Genomic DNA, 26,055 nt, shown 5'->3' on the forward strand with positions numbered 1-26,055 from the left:
CGTACATCATAAAGCCACAAAGGTCCTTCCAGCGAAGACCCTCCCCTCACGCCTCATGTTATTGGCTCTCACTTTCCTCTTTGAATTTGGATTGGTAGAAACACCTTCTATCGTAAACTCCAAAAAACTGTCGTGAATCTTCCATAGAGCTCCCCCATGAATCTATTACAAAATCCACCAGGTCTCTCTCCCTTTACTCTACGTTAGTTCTGATTCCAATCCATATTTACTTCTAAAATTTTAATCATGTGTATAAAACTCAGCTCCAAACTACTTCAAATTTGCCTGGTTTATAAATGGTGTAAACTGAGCATTTTAAAAACGAAACATTAAAAACAAGGACAGAATGTTAATAAAAGAATTTTAATTAAAAAAATGAATCTAACATCTAAACACCACAAATAATATTGAGTCCAAAGGCTTAACAGTTGGAACAGAAAGTGATACATAATTCCAAAGTCACATATGTAGAAACTTTTACATGACTTAGGTCAACACCTATTTATGAGCACACAACAGCTATGAATTCTTCATTAGCATGCAGCAAATATGATCGGGAAAAAATATCAAACTGAATGTCTCTTGGATTCAACAAACACTTTTTTTCCCCAAAAATACCATATTCTACACTTCCACAATTAGTAGAATTTTAAAATGGGAATATACTACAATAAAAGGTAGGTAAGCATTTGAGCTAGAATGAAAATATAAAGTGATATTACTAATGCTTTCAAATAAGTATGGCCTAAAAGTGCAGTTTTTAAAGATATTGAAGATGATCTGTTTGCTTGGAGTGTTGGCTTGACCTTTCTGATGCTGCAACAAAAACATATCCTAAATGTCAGTCACTTCACAAGAACTAGGACTAGTAACCATAGCGTGCTCGATCGGCAGCGGGATCCCGCGGGTGCTCGTAGGTGGAACTTCTTTGGAGATTGGGCGTGGAGGAAAGATGTGAACGATCGTATGAGTACCCGACCGCCTCAGGAACTCGTCGAATTGGGCTGCGCTCACGCGTTAAGTAGGAGGAGACGGGGGCGGAAGGAGGGGGGATAGGAGGAATACTGTATGGGTCAAGAGGAGTATGACTAGAAGGGGGCAGACGTTCCCTTATTATTCCCGAAGATGAAGATGGTGGAGGAGCAGGCAGGGTAACTGAGCGACGCTCCTCAAAATAACTGCCTTCATACCCACCGGCCCTGTACCTCTCGTAGTAGTCCACGACCCCGTACGAATCCCGTTCATAAGCCGACCGTCGAACCGGGTAGGATGGAACCGCGCCATAGAACGAGCTGCTGCTTCTGTATGCCGCCTCAGCGCTGTACATCCGAGCCACGTCCTGGTCGGGCACGCCACCATACGCCGGAGGAGGACCGTACCTCTCTGAGCTTTCATAGCCCGTACCACGCCTGTAACTGGGCCCCCGGGAACTAGGTACCTGAGGAAAACCACCGTCAAACTCTGATTCACCACTGAAGCCCGGATTATAACCCCTGTTGCGACCGCGCCCAGCAAATCTCGGAGCATCGAATCCGTCGGCCCTCGGCCCCGAGCCGTTTCGAGGGTGGCCATTTTGGTCAAGAGGACATTCTTTGGACCAGTGGCCTTCCTCCCCGCAACGGTAACAGCTCGCCCGGTCTCCCATTCCCGGCGCAGTACGAAGCCGACTAGTCGAAAGCTTCACGCTCATCAGTTTGCCTTAAAAAGAAGAAATTCAGAAAGAACTTTTACCGGCATTCACTGAATGTTTTTGTACATTATTTGAAAATGCTGACATTTTGAACACCAAAAGACCTCTTCTTTTGAATACCTCTGCCTATAAGCCTTGGGATATTTATTTATGTATTTTTTTACTCAGCTCTTGTCTTAACACAGAAAAAAAGATCCAGAGTTATGGTGAGTTATGGTTCTTTTACTTACCTGTATAATATTCAAACCTACCTGGGAGTCTAGAAAAAATCTAAACACATTGTGGACATAGTTTAAATAAACTCTCTAACCCCCTTTTCCCAAAGTTCACCTTTAAAAGCAGAGTTGTCTAACTTATTAATGGCTTCCATCGCATCATCCATTCTCTCCATGTGAACAAAGGCATAGTTTTTTACTATGTCACACTCCAAGACAGGCCCAAACTCTTCAAACTTGGCCCTTAGTTCCTGGTTAGTGCAGGCTATATTGCCAACATGGAGCTTGGTGGAGCCTCTTAACTTGCCACGACTCATTTCAACATTCATAGGCTGCCCATTGAGCTCATAGTGATGAAGGTTTCGGATGGCTTCTTCAGCCTGAGCCTTGTCATCCATGTGCACAAAGCCAAAATTCTTGACAATGTCACATTCAGAAATCTTTCCATATTGAGAGAACAGGGACATAAGCTCATCTGATGTGGTTTCAGCTGCCAAATTTCCAACGAATATTTTCACCATTGTGCTGTAAAAGGAGAACAAATTAACATTAACAAAAGAAATGCAGTTTTAATAGTATAATCCTGGTTTACAATGCAATGCAGGCATAACGCTGAAAAGTAACTTTTAGTGAATAATGTACTTTGAATAAGTTTAAGAATGCAATGATACTTTATGAAAATTTACCTTGCGAACGGAGTACCTTATACCGTGTAAAGAGGCAATGAAATAAACTGAATGAAAGTTATATGAGAGCGGCTCTTTGTAATAACCAGTAATAACTATACAACCTAGCTAGCTAGCTACAACACGAAAGGCTAACCGCGTTGCAGCTAACTAGCCTTTGGATTTAAATAATGTAGACAGCGCCGTATTACTAACAACATAGACCAAAAATGGAACCCTTTGTGAACACCAAAGATTACTGCACCATAAACTAATTAAGTATGTAAGAATAAGTATATACCTCACAATAAATCAAGGAATTTCGATGAAAGAAAAGGCGATTGAAGACAGCTATATCGGATAGCGTACTGCGCGGCAAACAATACGTAATACGTTCGTTTACGTCGAAAGCTTAGCGTTTTGGAGGGGAGGGACGTCATTTGCATAGACTAGTCTACGATCATTTGACACCATAAAAAAATAACAAAACAAAACAGAAAAACAAAACAAAAAACAAATACATTAAATTAGCAAGTGCTAAGTCTAAAACTTTTAATTTTCTCTTTTTACCCAGCCAAAGTATTTTGCCACAGCACTTGTTTGAAATACTTAAAATGTTGTCTATCAGTATTCTTTTTCTCTGGGAGAATACAGTAAGCCTACATGTTTGGAAAAACACAAATTGAATGTCCCAAGTATGGAACCCAGACCAACAGATAATTTTAGAATGGGTAGTTTCTTCACATCAAATAAAAAAGGAATAACTCTTCAAGACACTATGGTGATGTTTGTACATCTGATATCTACAAAACACTTCCCTTGACAGTGAAAATGACATAGCCTATGTGGAATTGTGATAACTTGAAAAAAATTCTAATTCACCTACATATTCTGTTTGGGTCATCAGATGAGTAAAACAAGCTACCAAGTCAATCCAACATAGAGTAGAGATACATTCATAGGAAACCTATCATGCCAAACATACTGTGGATAACATTGAGTAAATTAATATGAATGGAGTAAAATGCAGGCTCCCTATACAAAGAAGCAAAGGGTATCAAGGGTCTTCTCTTTTCTTTGTATTTGTGATGCGTTCGTTCATTGCATTATCCAAGGCATCCATCAGTTTAATGGTTGATATTGTTGTTGCCAATGTCTGAAGAAAAGAGTGACACACGACGAACCCTAACCCATGTTTTAGAGCACTAACTACACTAACTTAACAGGATGTGGTAATTCAAATCAATCTCCATCTTGTATTCAATCATAGAACAGGGCTTGACATGGTAAAGAAGTTTATTTTGTACTGTGTACACTATACACAGGAAGGATGGAAACACCACAACAATAGTATAAGGACAAATAAATAACTGGTAGACCAAAGTCAGCTGATGGAGAATCACCGCGGTTGAATCACTTTGATAAGGCAGCATAGAACTGCCAGTTTGTACGGCAGTAGTATAACTACTACTACTACTACTACTACTACTACTACTACTACTACTGCGGATGGGAAAAGTCATGCTACATCAGTATCATAGACTATATCTCGCTATACAAACACGCAAAAGTGGATAGACCCTCCACTGATGCCGTACTTCCTTGTTTTACATATGGTATTTCATAATAATTTCTTATGACGTAATTTCATGATAATTTTGTATCACGTTTTAATGTGAAACCATCACATAATTTTGTGAAACTATCACGTAATTTTGAAACAGTATTACATAATTTTGAGTTATTATCAAGTAATTATGTGGTAGTGTCATGTTAAAACGTTATACTTTCTATTTTTATTAAATACGAACTGGCAGTTTTACGCTGCTGTACTTTGACCCTTTTTAACAAAGTTATTTTTGCATAAAATCGAATTTAGTCCAGATCCATGCTTGGGTCCTACTTCACAAAGCAGGCCAAACTAACCCTGAGTTGAATTCGACTCATAATCATAGGTAAAAGAGTTTCCTATTTCAGAACACAGGTTTGGAGGACAGTTAGACAACTCAGAGTTTGTTCAGCTAAACTGTTTGTTTAACTGAGAAGAAAACCATGATCAATGGATCCCAGAAAAATGAAGCCACCATGGCAGTAAACCAGAGGTTTCCATTTTATAAGGACAGGAAGTCATGTGACTGTGGACAAGTAAATTCATTTTGATATTAAAATAGGATGTTAAGTAATACTTATTAAATAATAATATAATCAGAGTGAATTTGTGTGAATAACTAAAACACTTTTTTTTTTATGTTGTGTGTGTACTTTTGTACATTAAATACATGCATAAAATGAAGGCAACAGTGAACTTCAATTAATCCAGTAATTGTCCATTGATGTCCATTTGACATCAAGCTAATAATTGTGACCTAACTATTTTAAGAAGTTATAAGTTGTGTTATACATTACAAATTGGAACAAAATGTTAAAAAACGTGTAAAATAAATTATGTTTATAAAATTTAATCCTCATCATTAAACCTTGATTTAACTCTTCCTACTTCTGTGACTGGGCAAGTGAACTGTCCAATCAGAGCTCTCTTTCAGGAGCAGACTCTGGTTAAGGTCAGGGTTAGAGGAATAACTACTGCTCTGGACCAGGTTAGGTTCAGAGAGTGAATTACTGTGCTGACCGTCTTTGAAACTGAAAACTCTGGGTTGAACTCTTTTCAGGGTTAACATATCCTGAGGTTGGACTAACCCTGCTTCTTGAAACATAGCCTTAGTCTTTACGAAGTTTTATATATATATATATATATGGCAGTCGAAAAAAAAAAAAATCAAAAACATTTGTTTTTTGGCTATTTTTAAACTTTTGTTGCTTTTCATTAAAAATTATTTTAACAATTATTGTAATGTAAAGCATTTATGGTGTGGACAACTGTAATAACATCTGCTTTTATTTATAAATAAATAAATACAAGTATGATCTGTAGTGATGATAGGTTAATATTAAGCTAAAAGATCTACTTTACAATTTTGTGGCACACTGTGATTCAGGCCTCCATCTAGTGGTAATTTAAAATCCTGCAGATAGGGAGGGAAAATTCGAGGGATTACTTCCACTGAACAATTCAGAATATATTATAAAGTAAAGTAATAGTCTCCCTTTAAACAAACAAAATGCACTGACACTCCGGTAACACTCAAGAATGTTGCCTCTAACAAAAGGCCATTTTACATAGGCTATAACATACATTCATTTAAGTTATTTGTAACAGTGGGTTTATTAATCTGATACATTGTTGTCTCTCAGTCTGTGGATATAGATATCCTTGTTATGAAATATCATGCCCCCTGTAAAAAAAAAAATACAGTCCATGTTTCTTTAAGGTTTTTTAACAAACCTAACAGCCTTTATAAAGTACAGAGGTGTGTTCTGTGCTTAGTAAAAGTACAGACATTATTGCTGAAGAAAAAAACTTCTCTTTAGAAAGTTATCATTTCTCTTGCATACCATGAATGCTATAGGTTCACACATTATATTGTTAGTTCCAAATGTCCATTCAAGCTCTGAAATATTTACAGTGGTTGTTGTAACTGGGCCATGAGAAGCAGCTTCAGCCATTGGCTTTCATTTCATTAGAGTCCGGGATGGCATGTCTTGGCATTTGCTGGTGTCTACCACAGATTTACAACATGGAGTGCAATAAACATTAAGTTCTTGGTAATTCCCAACAGTTAGTAGCTACTTTCATGTCCGGTTAATATGTAGAGGTTGCTCAGCGCTGAGGGGTCATCAGTTGGTGTGCTTTGAAGAATAATGTCCCTATGAAAGACCAAAAAGCAAAAAAGGGGAAGCATTGGCCATGACTGTGTCTCTACAATACGATTTTGTTTATTAAAGAAAACAATACAAAAACAAAAAAACACTTGACCAAATGTCCCACACCTGTTTGTTCCCAGGACTCTGAAAGACCGGCTCTCATCTGTAATCTCTTGTGTCACCTTAACATAAAGATAACATTTTCATTAAAACAAAAAATACCATTCAGTAGTTAAATATTAAAATTTCACACTCACTTCACCAGAATGAAAGCTCTTCCCTTTGAGACCATGTTTCCAGAAAGCCAAAACACTATCTTGTAAGCAAACTAAAAAAAAAAAAAAAGATCAGTTAATATTACATAGAATAAAATGTAATGCTTTCATTATACAAAACTTACCTAGAGTTTCAATGGAGAAGTCAAATAGCATTTCCGCAGATAGCTCTTTGGATGGTTGTCCTTTCAAGTTGACAATCTTAACCATCTCTGTAAAAGGAACATCACAGCTTTTAGGTTGGTAAAACGCTGTCAAGCTATTGTATCCTTGAATATTCGTCAAAAGATGGAAATGTGGCCACTTACTTTCTAATGCAATAAGAACTGTGTCTCTGTCAAGCTGGGTCACCTGTCCAGCCTTAAGTGCACCACTGTCTGCAAAGTGAGAATGCTTTTGACACAATAATTGTAGCGTTAAATGACAACAGTGAACAGAGGGGTTAAAGTACCTGGTATAGAGATAGGAGCACCATTGAGCTCTATGATGTCAAACATGAGTTCCTGACCACTTTTCCCATTACTGAAGTCTCTCACTCCAACACAGAGCTGAGGAAATTCATCTGTGACCACCACCAGCAGCTCAAATACAGGCAGACTGTCAGGCAGCTTTACAGCTATATGCTAAAATACACAGGTTGATAATATTCAGGAAAGGAAACCTACAAAATAATATCTAAAATTATAGACTCATCGGAATGTTCAAAATTCTGGAATACAGGCCAATTACATGTAATACAGATGGGGCACAGCTAATAACAATACTAAGATGCAGAATTGTGTTACAAAATAGCATGTTCTAAGGCTCAGTAATTTGTAAATTTGCCTTTTGGATAGTAAAAGAAAAAATGAATTCTGTCAACTGGGCAAAAAGGTTTTTTTGAGTTTGAGGTGTTTTTTTTTTTACTCAAAAATCTTTTGTCCACAATGCACAAATGACAAATACAAAAATAAAAGAAAATTGTAAATGGCTTTTAACAGGCATTAAACCCTTGATTTTTAACATTTTGTGACAATCTGTGGTTAATTCCAGTTCCTCAATGAATTGGACATTATGTTCCACTTCATTTTTGCCTTCAGTCAGGACTTTAGAACGTATTCGAAACCTCTAAAATCTATAATATCTTGAATAAAACGTCATCCACTAACCTTAAGATGCATGAACTTCTGCAGAGGCTCATACCACAGGAGCAGGACTAGACCAGAGGGCACAGCCGCACACAGAAAAGTGCTGTCTGTATAAGGGTTTCTGGCTGTGGGAAACATGTCCTGTATTTTAGAGAAAAAGATAAACTCAGCTCTAAGATTGTGCTTGGCATGTCTTACCTACACTACACCTCCTGCAGCCTTTAGTGTCAGGGATCTTTCCCGACACAGCAAACTTTCTGTGGAATGTACAGTTATTGTTTCAAAATAAAGTTTCATTTACTCAGTGAAGAAAATAAAGTTTAAAATATGACCAATCTCACATATAACCACAAGAACATTCTAATTACATATATCCATTTTCTCTTTACCTGTGGCTGATTCTCTCAGTAAAGCGGTTGGTGCTGAGTGACAGGGTGCTGGGCCTCTTGTGCACACTCTCTGTGCCTTTGTGTTCAAACAGACCTGTCAGACTGTGGGAGCAGAGCTGTGAGGATTTCCCTGCAGGACACAGCATCAAATAATTGAAAATCTATTTCTGACACTGTTTAGCATCTGAGAATAGCAATCATTACCAGAAACAGTCATTAGCACATTGTTCATAACATAAAGCCATGTGCATCTCTGTGGCAGCAACTGAAAAAGGACAGAGCAATGAGAAGCATCACAATATAATCTAATAATTTTCATTTTGGACAATTTATCCTCTAAAAATAATCCAGTTTTGTCCTCATTCTTCCCATACCTTCTCTAGTGTATCTTCATGAAGTTCATTTAGGTTCAATGTGTAAATCCCTTCCTCCGCTCCGAGTATAAGATACTGGTCTAGATAAAACACAGATAGTATATTTAATCTAATCTAATCAAACTGGCTAACTATAAACTTCAACATCCATTTTGTGCTTTCTTAATCTATGAACAATAGATTGAGAAATAATAACATGAATAATAATAAGAATAACATGTGTATAACCAAACAGTGGCTTTTAATGCATTCTGAGAATGCAAAAATGCATTGCAAAAAAACCTTAGAGTCAGGCCTGTCACAATAATTACAATATCGACTTCATTCAATATATGAAAGCTACAACAATATATTTTTGGGCTAAGTGTTTATAGTGTGTACAATTTCTTTGTAAAAGTGAGGAGGATTTGGGTATTTTCATTATAATATGATAAAATTTGAGCTATAAAAGGTTGAATAAATGACTAAGCTAATTATTGGTTCATTCTGCTATTTATTTGTTGCAGGCCTTTTAATGATACTGTCTATTTAAAAGTAAGTTTACTGGGATTATCCTACTTTGTGACAGCTGCACAAAATAGTTTCAATATTATCGTTTAGCGTTATATTTCTCTGGAATATATCGTTCTTCAAAATGTGTCATTGTGACAGGACTACTTGGAGTCATGTGATAAAGTTATGGTAGAGTGAGCTTACCTCTTGTTTTAGGGAAAATCCAGGTAACAGCACAATTTATTTTAAGTGGACATCCATTGAAAACTTTAGAGAAACACGCTCCCATCTAAAGACACAGTACATGAAGTCAACAATCAGGTACATAGGATTTTGTGCTATATAGATCCTTCTAGAAAATTCCTTCAAGAAAATCCCTTCTAGAGCACATATGTTCTTTGACCCATTTATTAAGTTCTTCCCAGGTAGGTAATTGTAATTAATATCAATTGCTTGTGTAGCGGCTTCCCTCAGCAAACCTTAATGCCGTGGTGATGCGAGTGCCGCCTTTTCACACATACGTGCACGTGCACCTGCCCATGTGAGCCCTGCCCCCTCGGCTCTCAACCAATCACACGCACACAAGCAGCAAACACACCGTGCACCCCTCTACCTGTCTCCTACATTAAATAAAGCAATTATTGATTATGGTTGATAAATAAACAAAATTAGGTTAGCATGCTGTTAGATGCCACACTTACATGGACTTGAGGGGTAGGAGGAAGTCCATGACAATCAGCTCTCTAACAAAACATGGGAATGACACAAACCACACATAAGTCACAGCAAATCACACTTTAAACGTATAAAACAAATGCATTAGAACGTTATTGTGGTTAGCAAAGAGTGCACGCTATTATTATTTAGATGAGCTTACAGAGTCCTCAGCCTTTTTCCTTAATGTGCTCCATTCTGGTGAAAGAGGGGTTTCTCTTTTTGGAGGTGAAACTGCAATTGGCTTCTTTTCCTTGGGTAGAGCATCCCCTCCAGGCAGGCATGGGTCACTGCAGCGCTGTCGGATGTCCTGTGTGGCAGAGCACCGCGACAAACCTGGAAAATGGATATCAAATGCAAAGGCTGCAATCATTCAGATAATAGAATGTCCTCTTCAAAGAAGAAAAATATTGTTTATACCTCTACAAACACTCTAAAATGCATGTGATTCTTGTATTAATTAATTAGTTCATATTCAGTCTTCTCTCAAATGTTAACGCTCTTGGAGTAGTTTACAACGTGCACTCTGAAGAATCCTACTTTTTAAACATACATCACAAATCTAATGCGCAATAAATGTTTTCACCAAATTGTGCGACCCTATTTATGATAATAAATAAACATGGTTAAATGCAAACCAGCACGTGTCCATGTTCATGGGGTTGTTACCTGGTGAAGAGTGGCAATCGTTGTCTATAGCTGTGTCAGGGCCCAGGGTACAGCTGGGTCTGAGGGTCAGGTCCTGATCACCTGTGTGTGTGGACAGAGAGCTGAAGGCCGGCAGGGAGGCTGTGGTGGGGCTGAACACACTACTCTTCCTCCCAGCCTAAAACAGAAAAATGAAATAACTTTTAATGATGTTTGAACAGAACACTATACAATTAACATTTTAATAGGCATACACTAATCATAAAAACAGTTTTGAGGTCATGACATGTATAGGATAATAGAATTCACTAATTCACTAATTAACTAATAACTTACGTCAGTAGAGGGCACTCTCTTAATTGTTAAACTCCTGAAAAGCAAGAGAAGTACAATTACCAACATATTTTTTCAAGCAATCAAAGACAGTCACGTCAAAGCATAATGTCGGCAGGCTAATTGCAGCAACAAAATCCAACAGATCACAAAACGATTAAAAGCAAACAAAAAAGCACTGAAAGTTGAAACTGAAGCCAATGATATGAGCTACTGTATTATCCCACACCCAAGGGACACAGGACACAGCAGACCCACTAATCAGCTCATCACCACGAGAAGCAGGTGATTTCAGGTGGCACATGGGGTATGGGGAGGGGGTCAGGAGAGGGTCCGGGGAGGGGGGCACACCAGGGTTAGTGGCTGGGGTGGCGGCCGTGTCCTACCTCAGCTGCAGAGCTTGCTCCACACATTCCAGAAGGCTCCTGCAACAGGAAGACCTCTGTTTATGTGACTATGGGCCGGCCTCACAGCTAACAATGGGACGGGAAGGAATCAGCTCTGCACACTACAACTTTCTCACTACTCCTCCAGCCTGCATTGTCTGTAATCTACCCAAATTAGAAATGTGTGTGTGTGTTTTTTTTCTTTTAAATGTTATAAACTTACATAATGCAGAGAAAATATCATTGATTAAATCTTACACACAAAAACTGTACAATTTATAGTACATCAAATGAAATCACATTATCAAGATAATTTAACCCACTTGCTGTTACATAAGAAAATCAGTGTCTTACGGTGAATTATCCTCATCTCCAGACAGACTCCAGTCGTCATCATAGGAACCCTGCTGAACGAACCATCAAAATAGGTCATACTCGTATAACATCTTAAATGAAAAACATATTTGAAGTGCTATTAATCTGGAAAGAAATAAATAGATTCATACGTAGCCTCTTTGTCCCAGGTAACAATAGAACAATAGAAGTATATGTGACTAGAGTAATGTAACTGAATGACTCACCAAATCAGGATAAGGCTCTGTCACTTTCCGTAAAGGAGGCCTGAATTTCACCTGGTCAACTATAAAAACACAACAATCAAAAGTCAATTATAGATTTAACAGATGGTGAGATTTAGCAGCCACTCACAATGTAATAGCATTAGCTGCATTAAGCACTTAGTACATCAACATCAATATTGAGGGCTCAATGCGACAGGTCATTACTAACCAAAGTAACAGCTTTGAGCAAGTAATGTGATATGATGGCATTGAGAAAACATAAAAAAAAAATAACTATTAAAAAGTAAGCAAAACATTTTTGTTAGAAGCAGAGATGGAGATTCACTTGAATGCATTTTTAATAAAATTGTAGGCTACTTCTCCATGTAGTTTTGAGGCATACTTTTCCTCCCTCTTGATTAATCTATCAAGCCACCACCACTTTGTACTTCTATTTGAGTAATATTATTTTAAAGTAACAGCACTATTACTTCAGTATAAGTTTTGATTACTCCACCCACCTCTGACTATGAGCATTAAAATGTACAGCTATTTAAAACATAAAATCACGACAGTCATGCTTTCATAGTGCATGTTTTTTTGCAAGCTGTTATCAATGTATCGTAAAGATCAATTGTGTAGCAAACCTAGTGATGATACTTATGAAAGAGAAAGGCAATCTTGTATATTAAACGTTCCAAGATGATCAAAGTATATGGTGCATTCATAGACTGTATAACATATTATATATACACTCTATGGCTGCATTCTTCATCTTTTAAAAGTATGAAAGACAACCTGCAGAAACCTCTGGCATTCCAAGACACTGCCTCCTCCTTTTTTATCGCCTGATAGCAGTGTATTTGTTTTATCTTGAGTATGGCTGACAATTTTTATTCCCTACATATTTTGAAGCAAAAGTGTGCTCTCATATTTAACACATGAGTAGAGTTATTGTCTTTTTATTTACAGTCAAACTCTGTATTCATCTCCATAATACTCTATGAATGAGCACAATGGGTCCCCAGTGCGTCTTCTTTTGTGCTGGGGGTGTGCACACATGTGGGATGGGGGCTGCGTCACAGGATGGCACCAAACATGCCACTGGTATGTGACAGTGGACAGTGCCACTTCTATGCACTGGCCTGAGTGACTTCACTTCACTTCACTGGACAGCACCCACATTTGAGGTCAGGAATGCATGGCTATGTCAACTACTAAAGAGAATTATTAGTGATGGGCTACATTAACAAAAATGCAAGATTTTTTTTAGACTCTTCTAATAATGCTAATTTGTTTTTGTTTTTTACAATCAATCAGAAATGTGTTGAAATGTGCCTGTAGATGTCTTTTGCACACTTTGGGACTAAACTGGAACTATATTGGAACTACAGTGGGGCAAAAAAGTATTTAGTCAGCCACCAATTGTGCAAGTTCTCCCACTTAAATAAATGAGAGGCCTGCAATTTTCATCATAGGTACACTTCAACTATGAGAGACAGAACGGGGGGAAAGAATCCAGGAAATCACGTTTCTAGGATTTTAATGAAATAGATAGTAAATTCCTTGGTAAAATAAGTATATGGTCACCTATAAACAACCAAAATTTCTGCCTCTCACAGACCAGTAACTTCTTCTTTAAGAGAGTCCTGTGTCTTCCACTCATTACCTGTATTAATGGCACCTGTTTGAACATGTTATCAGTATAAAAGACACCTGTCCACAACCTCAAACAATCAGACTCCAAACTCCGCTAAGGCTAAGACCAAAGAGCTGTCAAAGGACACCAGAAACAAACTCCCTCGATCTTCGTCACCCCGTGGGGTCAATATGATCACAAGAATCCCAGAACCACATGGGGGGACCTAGTGAATGACCTGCAGAGAGCTGGGACCTGCAGAGAGTGTTACCATCAGTAACACACTACGCTGCCAGGAACTCAAATGCTGCTGTGCTAGACGTGTCCCCCTGTTTAAGCCAGTACATGTCCAGGCTGTCTGAAGTTTGCTAAAGAGCATTTGGATGATCCAGAAGAGGACTGGGAGAATGTCATATGGTCCGATGAAACCAAAATAGAACTTTTTGGTAAAAAAAGTGTTTGTGTTTGAAGGAGAAAAAATGCCGAGTTGCATCTAAAGAACATCACATCTACTGTGAAGCATGGGGGTGGAAACATTATGCTTTAGGGCTGTTTTTCTGCAAAAGGACCAGGGCGAGGAAAGAATGAATGAGGCCATGTATCGTGAGATTTTGTGTGAAAACCTCCTGCCATCAGCAAGGGGTGGGTCTTTCAGCATGACAATGATCCCAAACACACTGCCCGGACAATGAAGGAGTGACTTCATGAGAAGCATTTCAAGGTCCTGGGGTGGCCTAGCTAGTCTCCAGATCTCAACTCCATAGAAAATCTTTGAAGGGAGTTGAAAGTCCATGTTTCCCAGCAACAGCCCCAAACCATCACTGCTCTAGAGGAGATATGCGTGGAGGAATGGGCCAAACTACCGGTACATGCAACAGTGGGTGAAAACCTTGTGGAGACTCTCAGAAAAGGTTTAACCTCTGTTATTGCCAACAAAGGGTATATATCAAGTATTGAGATGAACTTTTGTTATTGACCAAATACTGATTTTCCACCATAATTTGCAAATAAATTCTTTAAAAATCAGACAATGTGATTTTTTTTCCTTCTCATTTTGTCTTTAAGTGTACCGCTCTCATCTTTTTAAGTGGGAGAGCTTGCACAATTGGTGGCTGACTAAATAATTTTTTGCCCCACTGTATGTTAGACCAGGATTGAATCAGGCCTTGAGGAGGACCAAAGCAGGCCTATACATCAGGACTCAACTGGGCTCATACCAAAACCAAACAAGGACACACCCTTGGTTGAGGTTCAGGTATCTCAGAAAAGTAAGTGGACAATAAAATTAAGAAATATCAACTAGTGCCCTTGTTTGGATGATTATACCATTGGTTTCTGTTGTTTAATTGCTACTTTTTGACTGCTATCTAATTACATTTTTTCATACCTTAAAAAAATCTAAGATATTTTGTAATAGTACTTATATCTCCCATCTCTACACCAAATACACATGTTATTGCGTCTATACAGTCTAGACTTCTTGATATTCAAAGTTAACACCTTTGGCAGGTATGTAACCAATCTCTCACATGTCAACCACAACTTCCTCCAGATACTGAAATCTATTCATAAACAACCCCCACAAACATATGACATTTGATCAGTATTGTCATTTCCTGTGACCATCAGGAAATGACAATACTGATTTTACAACTGTCAATGTGAATGTGAAGGACTAAAATTGTAGGTCTGTAGGTCTCATAGTAAGCTCTGCATGAACAAGCATATCAAGTATATACTCAGTAAATGGACATTAAAAATACAGTAATATTATTAAAAATTATCAAGGGTTCCAAATACTCTTTCTATAAGTAATAAATAAATATTTGTTAAAGAAATACTAAAGTTCAAATATTACCATAAAACTAAGAAAAGCCTCAAAATGCATATGAATCAGCAATTTAAGAGAGATAAAATTTAGATTTATCCTCAAGTGTCCTCTACATTTAACTACACCTTCATGAAGGCATGGCAAAACAAAAAATAATATCGTCAACTGTGATAAAAGACAATAATAGTTTGTGGTACATGTATGTTTGTTATAATCACCAACAGATATAATGCCATTATACCAGATACCACCAGACCACATAGAAAAAAGCATGATTTTCTCTCCTAGATAATTGTAATACTGGGCATAAATTATTAATGCCTCTATAACTAACTTTTTAAAACAGTCAATAATTTTAATAATTATCGTGATATTTCTTGTAATACTAATTGCAGTTACTGTGGCCATGATAATCGTGCCATAAAATTTCAGAAGAAGGTAAGTAAGACAGAACCTGAGAACATCTTGAGACAGGGCACCTAACTGTTCAGCATTTGCACTATAGCTGAGCAACCCAAACAACTGTATAAGTGGGTGCCACTGGACCACACATGAAAAAATGTCCACACTGTGTATTTTTCTGCAGCCCCATGTTCTGTTTGACAGCACATTGAGCACATTTCCTGCAGTAATCCTCTATTAGCTGTGAGAGTCCAGTATTCAGGGTGTGACCTTACATTGTTCCTCAGACAAGGTTCTCTCCACGGCCAGGTGCTTCCCCGCTGACTGGATCTTGTCTGGAGCCTCTTCTTCGACCTGCCAACATAAACACATTTATACAAAACTGAAAGGATGAAGATGGAGTCTGTCACAGTGTGCTCAGACCTCCAAATCATTCTCATCCAGGCTGTGGGAGTGGCTGTTGAAGAGCTCAGGATTACTGGCCAAGTCTAGCAGCTCAATAATCAGGTTCCTCGTCAACAGTTGGGTCACAAAGGGATGCTGGACAAAAAAACATTATTTATACATTTTATACCATAAATAACATGCATCGTTCTAAAAAGTACTTGTTACATATTTTCTTCCTAGATGTTGCCACAGCAATGAATCGGTGTCCGGACTTAATGTACAGTGATGGTCATATTTAATTTTAATATCAAACATAGTATTGAATTCTCACTTAGTATAGCATCCATCAGTGAAAAAATTCATGAAGAGAAGTAGGTTTCGAACCCTCCACCATAAAATTTACATAATGCACTTTCTTGTGCATGGTCCCTGTTTAAATAAACTAATAAAATAAAAATGAATGCATTCAGTTGTCTGAAGCTTCCAGAGAACAGATTCTAACAATACATACATTAGATGATTTGTGACACAACTGGCAAATAGTTGTGCAAAACTAGCTCTTGCAATCAAGTACCTGCAGCAGAGTCTCAGCTGATGGCCTTTTCCGTGGGTTTTTTATGAGGGCCATCTTCACAAAGCTTTGGAACCCTGACGACCTGCACAGTAAACACAATACACTCATATAACTGTCCAAATGACACAGATCCAGCTAAAATAAAGGACTGACCATTTTGTTTTGTCTTTTAGTTTTGGAGGCTGGAAGTTGCTCTTAGACATCAACATCAGAGCTCTGCAACATAGTTTTAAATGTCACTGTTGTAGAGACTGTTGCAGAAGTTTACATTCATATAGTAAAATAAATGCATTCCAGTTGGTAGTTACATAAGTGTTCACTGCTCACAGTTGGGGGCTTAAATAGGGTTTACTCCCAGATTTGAGTGTAGCATAGTGGACTAACCTCATTGGGTGTAGGTCAAACATGGGAGGCTGCAGCTCTGCCAGCTCGATGGCTGTGATGCCCACGGCCCAGATGTCACATAAGTGGTTGTACCCACCCTTCTTCTCCACAGCTGCCACCTCTGGAGCCATCCTGAACAGGCCAGTATGGTTAAAAGTCCAACAACCCTAGACCTAAACAACTAACTTAAGTTACATGCTTGTCTATTTTTATTTTGTTGATAGGAATTTTTAACAACTACATACACTGCCTGGCAAAAAAAAAAGTCACCACACTCTAAAGTCACACACGCTAATGTTTTGTTTGACCGCCTTTGGCTTTGATTATAGCACGCATTCACTGTGGCAATGTTTTGCTAAGCTTCTGCAATGTCAATGTTATTTCCATCCAGTGTTGCATTCATTTTTCACCAAAATCTTGCATTGATGATGGTAGGGTCTGACTGCTGCGCAAAGCCTTCTGACTGTATCCCAAAGATTCTCAGTGGGGTTAAGGTCTAGACTCTGTGGTGGTCAATCCATGTGTGAAAATTATGTCTCCCTGCTTCCTGAACCAATGAATCCTGGCATTGTCATCTTGGAATATGCCCGTACCATCAGGGAAGAAAAAATCCATTGATGGAATAACCTGGTCATTCAGTATATTCAGATAGCCCGCTGACCTCATTCTTTAAGCACATACTGTTGCTGAACCTAGACCTGACCAACTTGAGGAGGCTTGTACTTATTTGCTTAGTTAAATCCAGGTGGCAACTTTCTTTTTGGCTAGGCAGCAGACATGACATTTTGATAACTGGTCATGCATTTTGATAACTGATCATGCATGTCTCTAACAAAACAATATTCAATTGAGAATTCTTAAATCTATTCTGTGAAAATGATTAAATTTAGCATTGAAAAAATCCATTTTTTAAATCTGAAATGCTTTTCCATTTGTAACACTAAATCACACTAACACTACAAAAATGACATAGTTTTATATTAACAAAGCTTAAAATGGGAACACACCCCTTGACAAGCTGCCACTAACTCCCCCACACTCACACTGACATAATCCCAAGATGTCCAAATAATGTTTCGATAACTGCTGTAAAGTGAGCTTTAAAAACGCAAAATATAAGGTTGAGAGGCCATTTTTGAGGAATGTAAAATAAAACAGGTTTCTGTGACATCACCCCTGTTTTATTTCATTCATTTACTTTGAAAGGGAATGCGTTGAATGGGGAACGAAAACAAGTCCCGAGGCAGCATAAAAATTCTTGATGAACATGTAACAACAAGTCGATAAAGCAATAGACTAAGAAAGACTAAGAAAAGTATTTGATTAAAAAGAAAGGATTCCATGATGCTTTTAGAGAGAGCCGTATGCCCAGAAACAAGTTATGTTTTTTTATAATATTATTTTGACCAAAAAGACTTCAGCGAAAAGCAAAATTATTTAATTAAAGGTAAAGATTTTTTTGTTAAAATGATAAAGTAAAATATTAAGTTAAGATGATAAAAAAGGTCAAATTTATAATGTAATGAGTAATAATATTATAATGTAATGAAAACCATGCGTTATCATGCACTGAGTTGAGCTAAGTCAGGTGTGGGAGCACATGAATTTTCCAGTACTATGAATGAGGATTGTTTATTTTTTCTGTCATTAAAAAGGACTTATTTTTTGTCTCCTTGTTCTTTTACTGGTAGCTCTGTATGTCTGTTTAAAGCTTAGAAATGGTCACTACACTTTATATAATTAACATGTATACAAAATAGAAATATCTCAAAATTGTGGAAATAAAAAAACATTGAAATTAAATAAACAATTAATTGCTCTAGATGATATGGTTACTTTCATCTTACCAGTATGGTGTTCCTATAAAAGACTTTCTCTTGGCGACAGAAGCACTGATCTCCGCAGCTACTCCAAAGTCAGCTGATGAAATTACATTTTTTAAAATAAATACAGAAAAGTGTTGTGTCATTGGTGAAGGTCAAATGCAAATACTACAGAACAGTTAGCACATTTGTAAAATATCACTTAAGAATGTTTATCGTGTGTGAGTCCCTGTCCTATCTGTACTGACCCAGTTTGACATCTCCGCGTTCTGTTAGAAGGATGTTGGCACCCTGGGCAAAAGGCAAAATTACTTTAGTTACAGAAAAAATAATTGGTCATCATTTTAAATAAAGTTTTTAGAGATTTTTTTTTACCTTGATGTCTCGGTGCATTTTGCCAGTTTCATGAAGATGATACAAGCCCTGTACAAAGAAAAAATATGACTGTTCAACTGGTCATCTTCCAGTATCCAGTAATCTTAATCACTTCAAAATGACTAAGCAGAGCTGCCCTATATGAGTTATTATTAGAGGACTGGTAATAAGATAATTATTTAATAATTAAGTATTTATGACATTTGACAACTGACAGCATCTAAAATAATGGTCTAAAATTAATGATCAGCTGAACAAACATAATAGCTGTCTGTTCTCTAGAGACGCCGAAATAACTGATAACCATTCAGTGACAGAAAAACCTGTATGGAATTAACTGGGTTAGAAGAACAGAGAAACACATTCATGAATTTCAGTAGGCTGACCACAGATAGGATTAAAAAAATAGGTATTATATATAAAATCTAAAGGTGGAGTCTAATGTATTAAATATGCATTTAAATGTATATTGTCCCACACCCAACACAAGTCTTTACAAAATAGTATAAATCCTAATAGCTTTTTCATCCTGACCCAATAAAGTGATGCATGCATACACATTGTGTTTAGAACTGCCATCTCAGTAAATATATGTTTAGTAACAAAGCGCCACATTTCAGCATTTTTACTGCACCCTGCTCTGTCTGTACTATTTACCTCAAGTGCAGCCTATATTTTAATAGCTGACTAGCTTATGTGCCACTGAATGAAAAGACATGGGACATAATATCAACAAATTGACAAGAAACTTGACAATGAAGTCTCACCTGAAGAGTTTCTCGGCACACAAAAGCTATCTGCTTCTCTTTTAATGGACCTGTCACTGCATAAGAAAAGAACAGTGATGAATAACTCACAGTAAAAAGTAGAAACAGCCCTGAGGTTTGGGTGAAAATTAGATAAATCCTTCTCCAAGTCTTTTAGTTCAGCTAATTACATGTCTTTCACTGGCAAACTGACAAACACTGCCTCTGTAACACCTGCGGTTCTTAGAATGTAAATACACCTAAACCATCGACAGTAGGCTTGAAAGGCAAGTTAAAACAACAACGATAACTCTGGAAGATCGTATAATTGTGTACTGAGATTTGAAGCATTATCCATATGAACACACATTTGCACAATACTGTTTTTGGAGTAAAGTTTAGGGTTTTTTCTTTATAGTTCATTATTGTCATTACTTACAAATACATGTAAAGTAATTTTACACTTTGTTCTTTTGAGCATATTCAAAGTAACAGTAATATAGTAGTAGTAGTAGATAGTAGTATTTCTGTACAATGGTAAATATCTTGTAGGGATCCTCCTCCGCAGTACTCCATGCAAATCCACAATTTTGTGTTCCTTAAAGAGAAACAAAGAGATTTTAGTGTAGCCATAAAACAGATTCAGCAAAATTAATTAATCAGTTATTACTAAGTTATACATCAATTATCTAAAGTGGCAGAGGAATGAGGCAGCATAGGCTAAACTCTACATATCTTTCCCAGATTTGGACAGCAATATCAGAACTTTTTCCTTTCAGAATTGTATTAAGTCACAATTTAAAGTTTTAGACTTTACACACCTGTGGTAGCTGCCAAAATAGGCTACAATGTTTTTGTGTTTGCACTCCTTCATCATGGTGATCTCCTGCTGGATGGAGGTGATGTCATCCCCTAAACACACAAATTCAAACTAAGGGCCTCAGTTATCAATCCATACGCTAAACTACGAGTCTAAACTGAAAAACAGTATGTGCTCTTTGTCAGTGTGTTGCGTGCGATTTACCGATAGGAAGTGCACATAATATTTCTGCGGCAAAATTGATTGATTTGTCAATGAGAGCATTCAGTGAGTGCAGAAGTTTGCATGCCTCTGTTTCTATGAGCTATACTGAATTGTTAAAGTGTTAACATTTGGATTAAGGGGCGTCTGACGAGGACCTGTGAAAACTTAACACAGTAGGTTAATCAGCATTTGCTTTGTGGCACTGGAGCAGTGCAAAGACAGGGACACACATCGCACCATCCAGGATCCCTGTATGCAGTGACTGGATGCGGCAGTTTCCGCTTTAGAACATGAGACAGTCTTAAGGACATGGGACAGGTGCATGAAAGTCCAGTTCGACAAACAGCTGCTGTGGAAATCAGTGGAAAACTTGTAGGAGTCAGGGCCAAAATGCCACAAGTAAAGAGTTTATATTTTATTACTGCTGCTTCGAAAACAACATGTTATTATCTCATCTGTCCTTGAAGGTCAATGTAAAGCCTTTATCACTATCAAATGCTCTATAGGTGCACAAATTGCAGCAGCTATTCTGTTTATAAGGTTTGTACCTGTTTCTCCAATGTAGAATATTATAACACGGTTTTAGCTCATAGCTCTCACTCTGGCAGCACTCGCTAAACAACTTCATTTGCTTTTCCTGCACCTCAATTTTTGCGCATAATGGTGAAAACGCCCCGTTTAGTATATTCATTCAGTCATAGGAGCAAAAGTGTGCTGCATCTTTTTTTGCGTCTCTGTGAGAAATTGCATTGGGTTTTTGTTCCACTTTTAGCGTGCTTAGCCATTTAGCACATGAGTGAATTCTTGATAAATGAGGCCCTGAGTAAAACATGAGGCTGCACATACATAGTACATTGATAAATTACAGTTAAGCCTATTTGTTTATCTTAAGCCCAATATTTCTTCTAAAATGTGTTTTGCAACAAAGGAATGCCACAAGGGGTTCTTCATTACAGGGTCTAGACTAGTAGAGTAGGACATATGTTTTAGAAAACAGCAGCTGTTTGCTTGGTGTTTCTCACTTGACTGTTAGCATACCTGGGTCCAGTTTGACAATCTTGATTGCAGCCAGTTCAGATGTCCTGATGTTACGAGCCTTGAAGAAAAAAAAAAAATGTAGAGTTTCAATCAATGTTTTATTTATCAATTCAGATACAATGTTTCAAGAATAATTGGTAAAACTGCTGTTGAAGATATATATTTCATTGAAGAATGTCAATATTTAGACATTTTAGCTTTTATCATGTTAAAATGGGTTATCAAGAAATGTTTGTATTCGGAATTTGTTTGTTGGACTTTTTGCTGACTCTGACTGACTCCAGTCTTTGAAAAACCTTGCTGGAGTTTTGCCACATATCCCCCATCAAGAAAAAAAAAACTGGGCATATATCCAACTCCTATCTCTTGACAATAGGGATCTATAATTAGGTTGAGCTAGTCTCTTCTCTTACTTTTAACCTTGGTTTGATTCACACAAACATTACAATTACAAATATTACACCAGTCTTTTTTCTAATGAAAACTGATTCCAGGATACATCAATAAAGGAATACAATGACACATGATAATATTTTTTTAAATTAGATTTATTAAAACATTCTCAAAGGATGTGATCTATAGGTCTCAGAAATGTATTTATCTAATACTACTCCTAAATATCATGGAACTTTAATTTCAAATCACTTTTAGAGACAACATCTGAAATCTGTAGTTTGAACCCAGAAAGATGTGAACTTGATTTGGTCCTTTTATGTTTATGTTTTTGTTCAGATATAATCCAGGATCAGTTTAAAATAATATTTTAAAATGCAAAATGATTTTACAATATTGAAAACGTAATGCTTGGACTGAGTTACATTATGTCCGTCTGTCTAATACACAGGTTTATGTCATGCCCAAAGATCTGGATGTAGCATTAGCCACTTTTACAGTTGGTTGCTTCCTACCTTCTTCCTGTGAACATCAGTCATCCCCATTCACCCGCGCCTCTTACGTCACATGTCGACAACAAACAAATCCGCGACCAATCAGGTGCAGAGCTCACCTCAAAACAATCTGCTTAGCTGCATTTACTTCCTGTTTTCTTTCCTGTCCCTGCACCATGCTTCCTGTGACAACCCTGATAGTCATGTCTCCAGTGGGTTCTGCATGTTGTGGGGCCTGAAATAACTTGGGGTTACATATGTGTAATGGGGAAGGACGTTCTACTGTAGTTTGATCATATGTCCAAAATGGAGTCTTGTTTAGCGTGTTTAGAGTGGGTTTAGACCATATCAAATAACTAATTTTTGAATGCTGAATCAATGTTTGAGCATAGAAAAGAAATATTTTAAAAAGCCTAGTTTTGGACAATGCAGACAGAAAGCAATATTAGTAGAGGAGAACTAACACTCAATGGTTCAAACAAAGTTTATAAAAATGTAAATTAGTCAAAAATAAAGCTATAATGTGGAACAATACAGAAAGACTCACTCCATTGGAATAGACTAAAATGTGTGCCTGTCCCATACCTGAATAAATTAAAAGATTTGCACTGATAGCTAATAGCAACTTGATGTTAATTTGGAGAAATTCATATTTGCAGTTTCACCATTAAATTTTACAAATGTTAAATTTACTGGCAAGTCATTTCACTCCTACAGAACATTGATAATTATTTTCTTTAGTCAAAACCTCACAGTAATAGGCCTTTCCAGACTCTAGAAAACAACCTTGTCCTTCAAATCTTCCTCATGGTTTCAAAATAATAACAAAACAAGAACAGAAACGTGAACTTGTTGAAGACATAGGCCTACTGGTAAAAAAAGATGTAGAACCAAAAAAAGGAAGAAGTGAGCTACATGGCAACTACAACGGTGATATAGAAAAAGTTTCAAATCAAACATAAAATGCACGTCAATGTCTTTATAGAGGTGCAAATGCAAGGAGCAGGACAAATCTTGGCACACTCAGGTGACCGATCCAAAACTTTTTTTTTATTTTTATTTTGTGATTATGTTTCAGCAAAAAACCTTTATCAGATCATTTCTCTTGTCTTGCATTGGATCAAAATACACAAAATGGTTCCAACTCCTGGTGCTCATATCCATCTTTTCCCGTCTGAGAAGTCCTCCATAGGCACACCTCAATAAACATTTTCAGTCACTGTGGCCACACAGGTGCATCAAAATGAACAGCAAGATATAGCCCAGCAGACACGTGATTACAGTGGCTATGTTAAAAAAATCAGATCATTAACTAATTATAACTATTAAAGATTGAAGTTATGTTTTTCATTAATTGCATTTGTAAAATCCATATATTATCTGACACATGCCACCAGGTATTTTTGATTATCAGATTTATTTTGTGCTTGTAAACACACCAAAATCAAATTTTTGTGTTATCTGATTATTATAGTAATTAGATTTTTACTAGCCATGTAAATATACCCAGTGTGTCTACACTACACAAAAAATACATTGAAATAAAATATGCAATCAATCAAGAATTAAAGTTAAATACAATCATATCAATTACAGTGAATGTAATTTTTTGATCAAATATAAGTCAACATAAGAATTGTTAATATCAATTGTAGTAGTAATATCACAAGTGTGACAATTGTGAGACTATGTAAGGGCAGGCTGGGACACACACGGATATCATTCAGTAAAAGTGTGCTCTCAGTGAAGCTTTCAGCCTTCTTCATCACAAGGGGTCTCCACTGTAAGCCCACTCAGTCACATGTCCATCAGCGCGGCACCAGTGGGAGGTCAATGTACAATTGTCTGGGAAGTAACACTGCTTTTCCCTCTATTGTTACACCTATTGTTTAACAGCAACAGTTGTACTTTTTACAGTTATGACCAATGCTGCTCCTGGAAGTGTTGTGTAAAACATATTATATTTCACCAAACAGTATCATTAGTTGCTATAGTGGATAAAAAGTCAATTTCAACCACTACATTCTTTTAATTATCTCACTATAGGCCTCTCACTATACTAACAGGACAGGGGCTGAGATGACCATCATTGACTTGAAAGTAGAAATTTACCAAAAGCAGTAGCCTACCTCAGAATGCATAAGACATATCTCTTTATATTTTTGCATTTTTTTTAGAAACAGGTTTGATCTGTTTGAGGTTATCATAATTCAGTGATGGAAGTGTAACATGCTATGGCACAATCAACATTCACAGACTCCTCCTAAAGCCCCTCATCAGAATGCGCACAGCCAAGTGTTTCGGTGTTACTGTGGCAACATGTAAAAGTGATGATGGTGATGAAGACCAAAATGTAACAATGTAACATAACATAAATTATTATGACAATTATGGATCATAATGCAGCCCACTGCTCATGAGTGGTTGTGTCAAATTATAAAAAGGTGATGAGGAAACAGGGGTTTTATAGGGACCTATGATTGAAAGAGCAGTGAGTTAATGAGGAAGTTTAAGAAGACAAAACGATGCAATTGTTCTGCAGGAATGGATGCACACAGGATGTTTGAATCCTGACATGAAATCCTCAAGAGCGACCTCTCTGCATGTTCTAGTAATGCAACAGGCTCAGGTTCTTTTAATCATTAGAAGAAGCATTAGAACCATTAGAACCATTAGAATCTAATGGTTAATTAAATTACAATCAATCTAATCTAATTTCATTCAATCTTTTTTGCTCATCCAGGTTTTGGCAACAACACACAACCCTCTCCAACAATGAAGTTTAGTGTACTGGATTAAGTGCGCAGAGAAAATTTTTGTTCATGAACTAACACGTCCCCCCGGAGTGCGCTTTTGTCCCCCATCGCACTGACTGGGTAAAATCACAGCCACTCACCTTGAAAACATCACCATAGGTGCCGCAGCCGATACGGTGGATGAGTTCATAGTCATCCAGAGGGTCCAGGAACGACACCCCTATCCTGTCCATGTCTGCGTACCCCTGTGGGCACTGCGGTCCAAGCGGGCGCGGGTCTCTCTTCACTCGTACATCCCAGCTGTTGTTGTGACCAGGAGGCGAACGCTGGATCTGACCAAGAGGAGGACAGTGCTATGGGGAATTAAGGCTCGCTAAAAGGCTTTGTATCGATCAGGCATAAGGGCACACGGTGTTCACGCACAGAAGCAACACACTCCACGCGACAACAGAAGCACGCACTACAACCCAGAGGTGCAAAGAGTCCCAACTGGCGCTAGAGTCCAATACGCATGAGCAGACACCTCCCACACTGTAAAAAATGTGCCCATCAACTATCA

At 37.5% G+C, this 26,055-nt stretch overlaps 2 protein-coding genes across 12 annotated transcripts; both read right to left on the minus strand.

Annotated features, from left to right (window-relative positions):
- Positions 1-344: 344 nt before the first annotated feature.
- LOC117385960 (RNA-binding protein 4.1-like) lies at positions 345-2,963 on the minus strand. Of its 2 annotated transcripts, none has more exons than XM_033983248.2 (3): positions 2,872-2,963; positions 2,021-2,430; positions 345-1,698 (listed from the first exon to the last, which is right to left on the minus strand). In XM_033983248.2, the coding sequence occupies exons 2-3, from the start codon at positions 2,424-2,426 to the stop codon at positions 866-868; spliced, it is 1,239 nt and encodes a 412-aa protein (XP_033839139.1). In that variant the 5' UTR covers positions 2,427-2,430; positions 2,872-2,963; the 3' UTR covers positions 345-865. The 2 variants fall into 2 exon arrangements, with proteins under 2 accessions (XP_033839139.1, XP_055084985.1); XM_055229010.1 differs by having other exon boundaries at positions 1,555-1,949; positions 2,872-2,962.
- A 2,073-nt stretch (positions 2,964-5,036) lies between these two features.
- On the minus strand, positions 5,037-25,996 carry map4k2 (mitogen-activated protein kinase kinase kinase kinase 2). Of its 10 annotated transcripts, none has more exons than XM_033983243.2 (32): positions 25,637-25,990; positions 21,854-21,911; positions 20,613-20,703; positions 20,325-20,389; positions 19,813-19,868; positions 19,046-19,093; positions 18,919-18,961; positions 18,695-18,767; positions 16,848-16,979; positions 16,617-16,679; positions 16,464-16,545; positions 15,926-16,042; positions 15,778-15,856; positions 11,652-11,710; positions 11,425-11,474; positions 11,071-11,109; positions 10,688-10,721; positions 10,373-10,529; positions 9,867-10,039; positions 9,691-9,732; positions 9,194-9,278; positions 8,498-8,577; positions 8,328-8,388; positions 8,124-8,253; positions 7,933-7,991; positions 7,756-7,859; positions 7,059-7,230; positions 6,916-6,984; positions 6,733-6,819; positions 6,590-6,660; positions 6,459-6,514; positions 5,445-6,335 (listed from the first exon to the last, which is right to left on the minus strand). In XM_033983243.2, exons 1-32 carry the CDS (start codon positions 25,727-25,729, stop codon positions 6,248-6,250), a joined length of 2,616 nt encoding a protein of 871 aa, XP_033839134.1. In that variant the 5' UTR covers positions 25,730-25,990; the 3' UTR covers positions 5,445-6,247. The 10 variants fall into 10 exon arrangements, with proteins under 10 accessions (XP_055084854.1, XP_033839130.1, XP_033839129.1 ...); XM_033983242.2 differs by having other exon boundaries at positions 11,425-11,477; XM_055228879.1 differs by lacking the exon at positions 9,691-9,732 and having other exon boundaries at positions 5,037-6,335; positions 11,425-11,477.
- Between the last annotated feature and the right edge of the window lie 59 nt (positions 25,997-26,055).

The sequence above is a fragment of the Periophthalmus magnuspinnatus genome, chromosome 18 (genome assembly GCF_009829125.3).
Source record: "Periophthalmus magnuspinnatus isolate fPerMag1 chromosome 18, fPerMag1.2.pri, whole genome shotgun sequence".
Taxonomy (NCBI): Eukaryota; Metazoa; Chordata; class Actinopteri; order Gobiiformes; family Gobiidae; genus Periophthalmus; species Periophthalmus magnuspinnatus.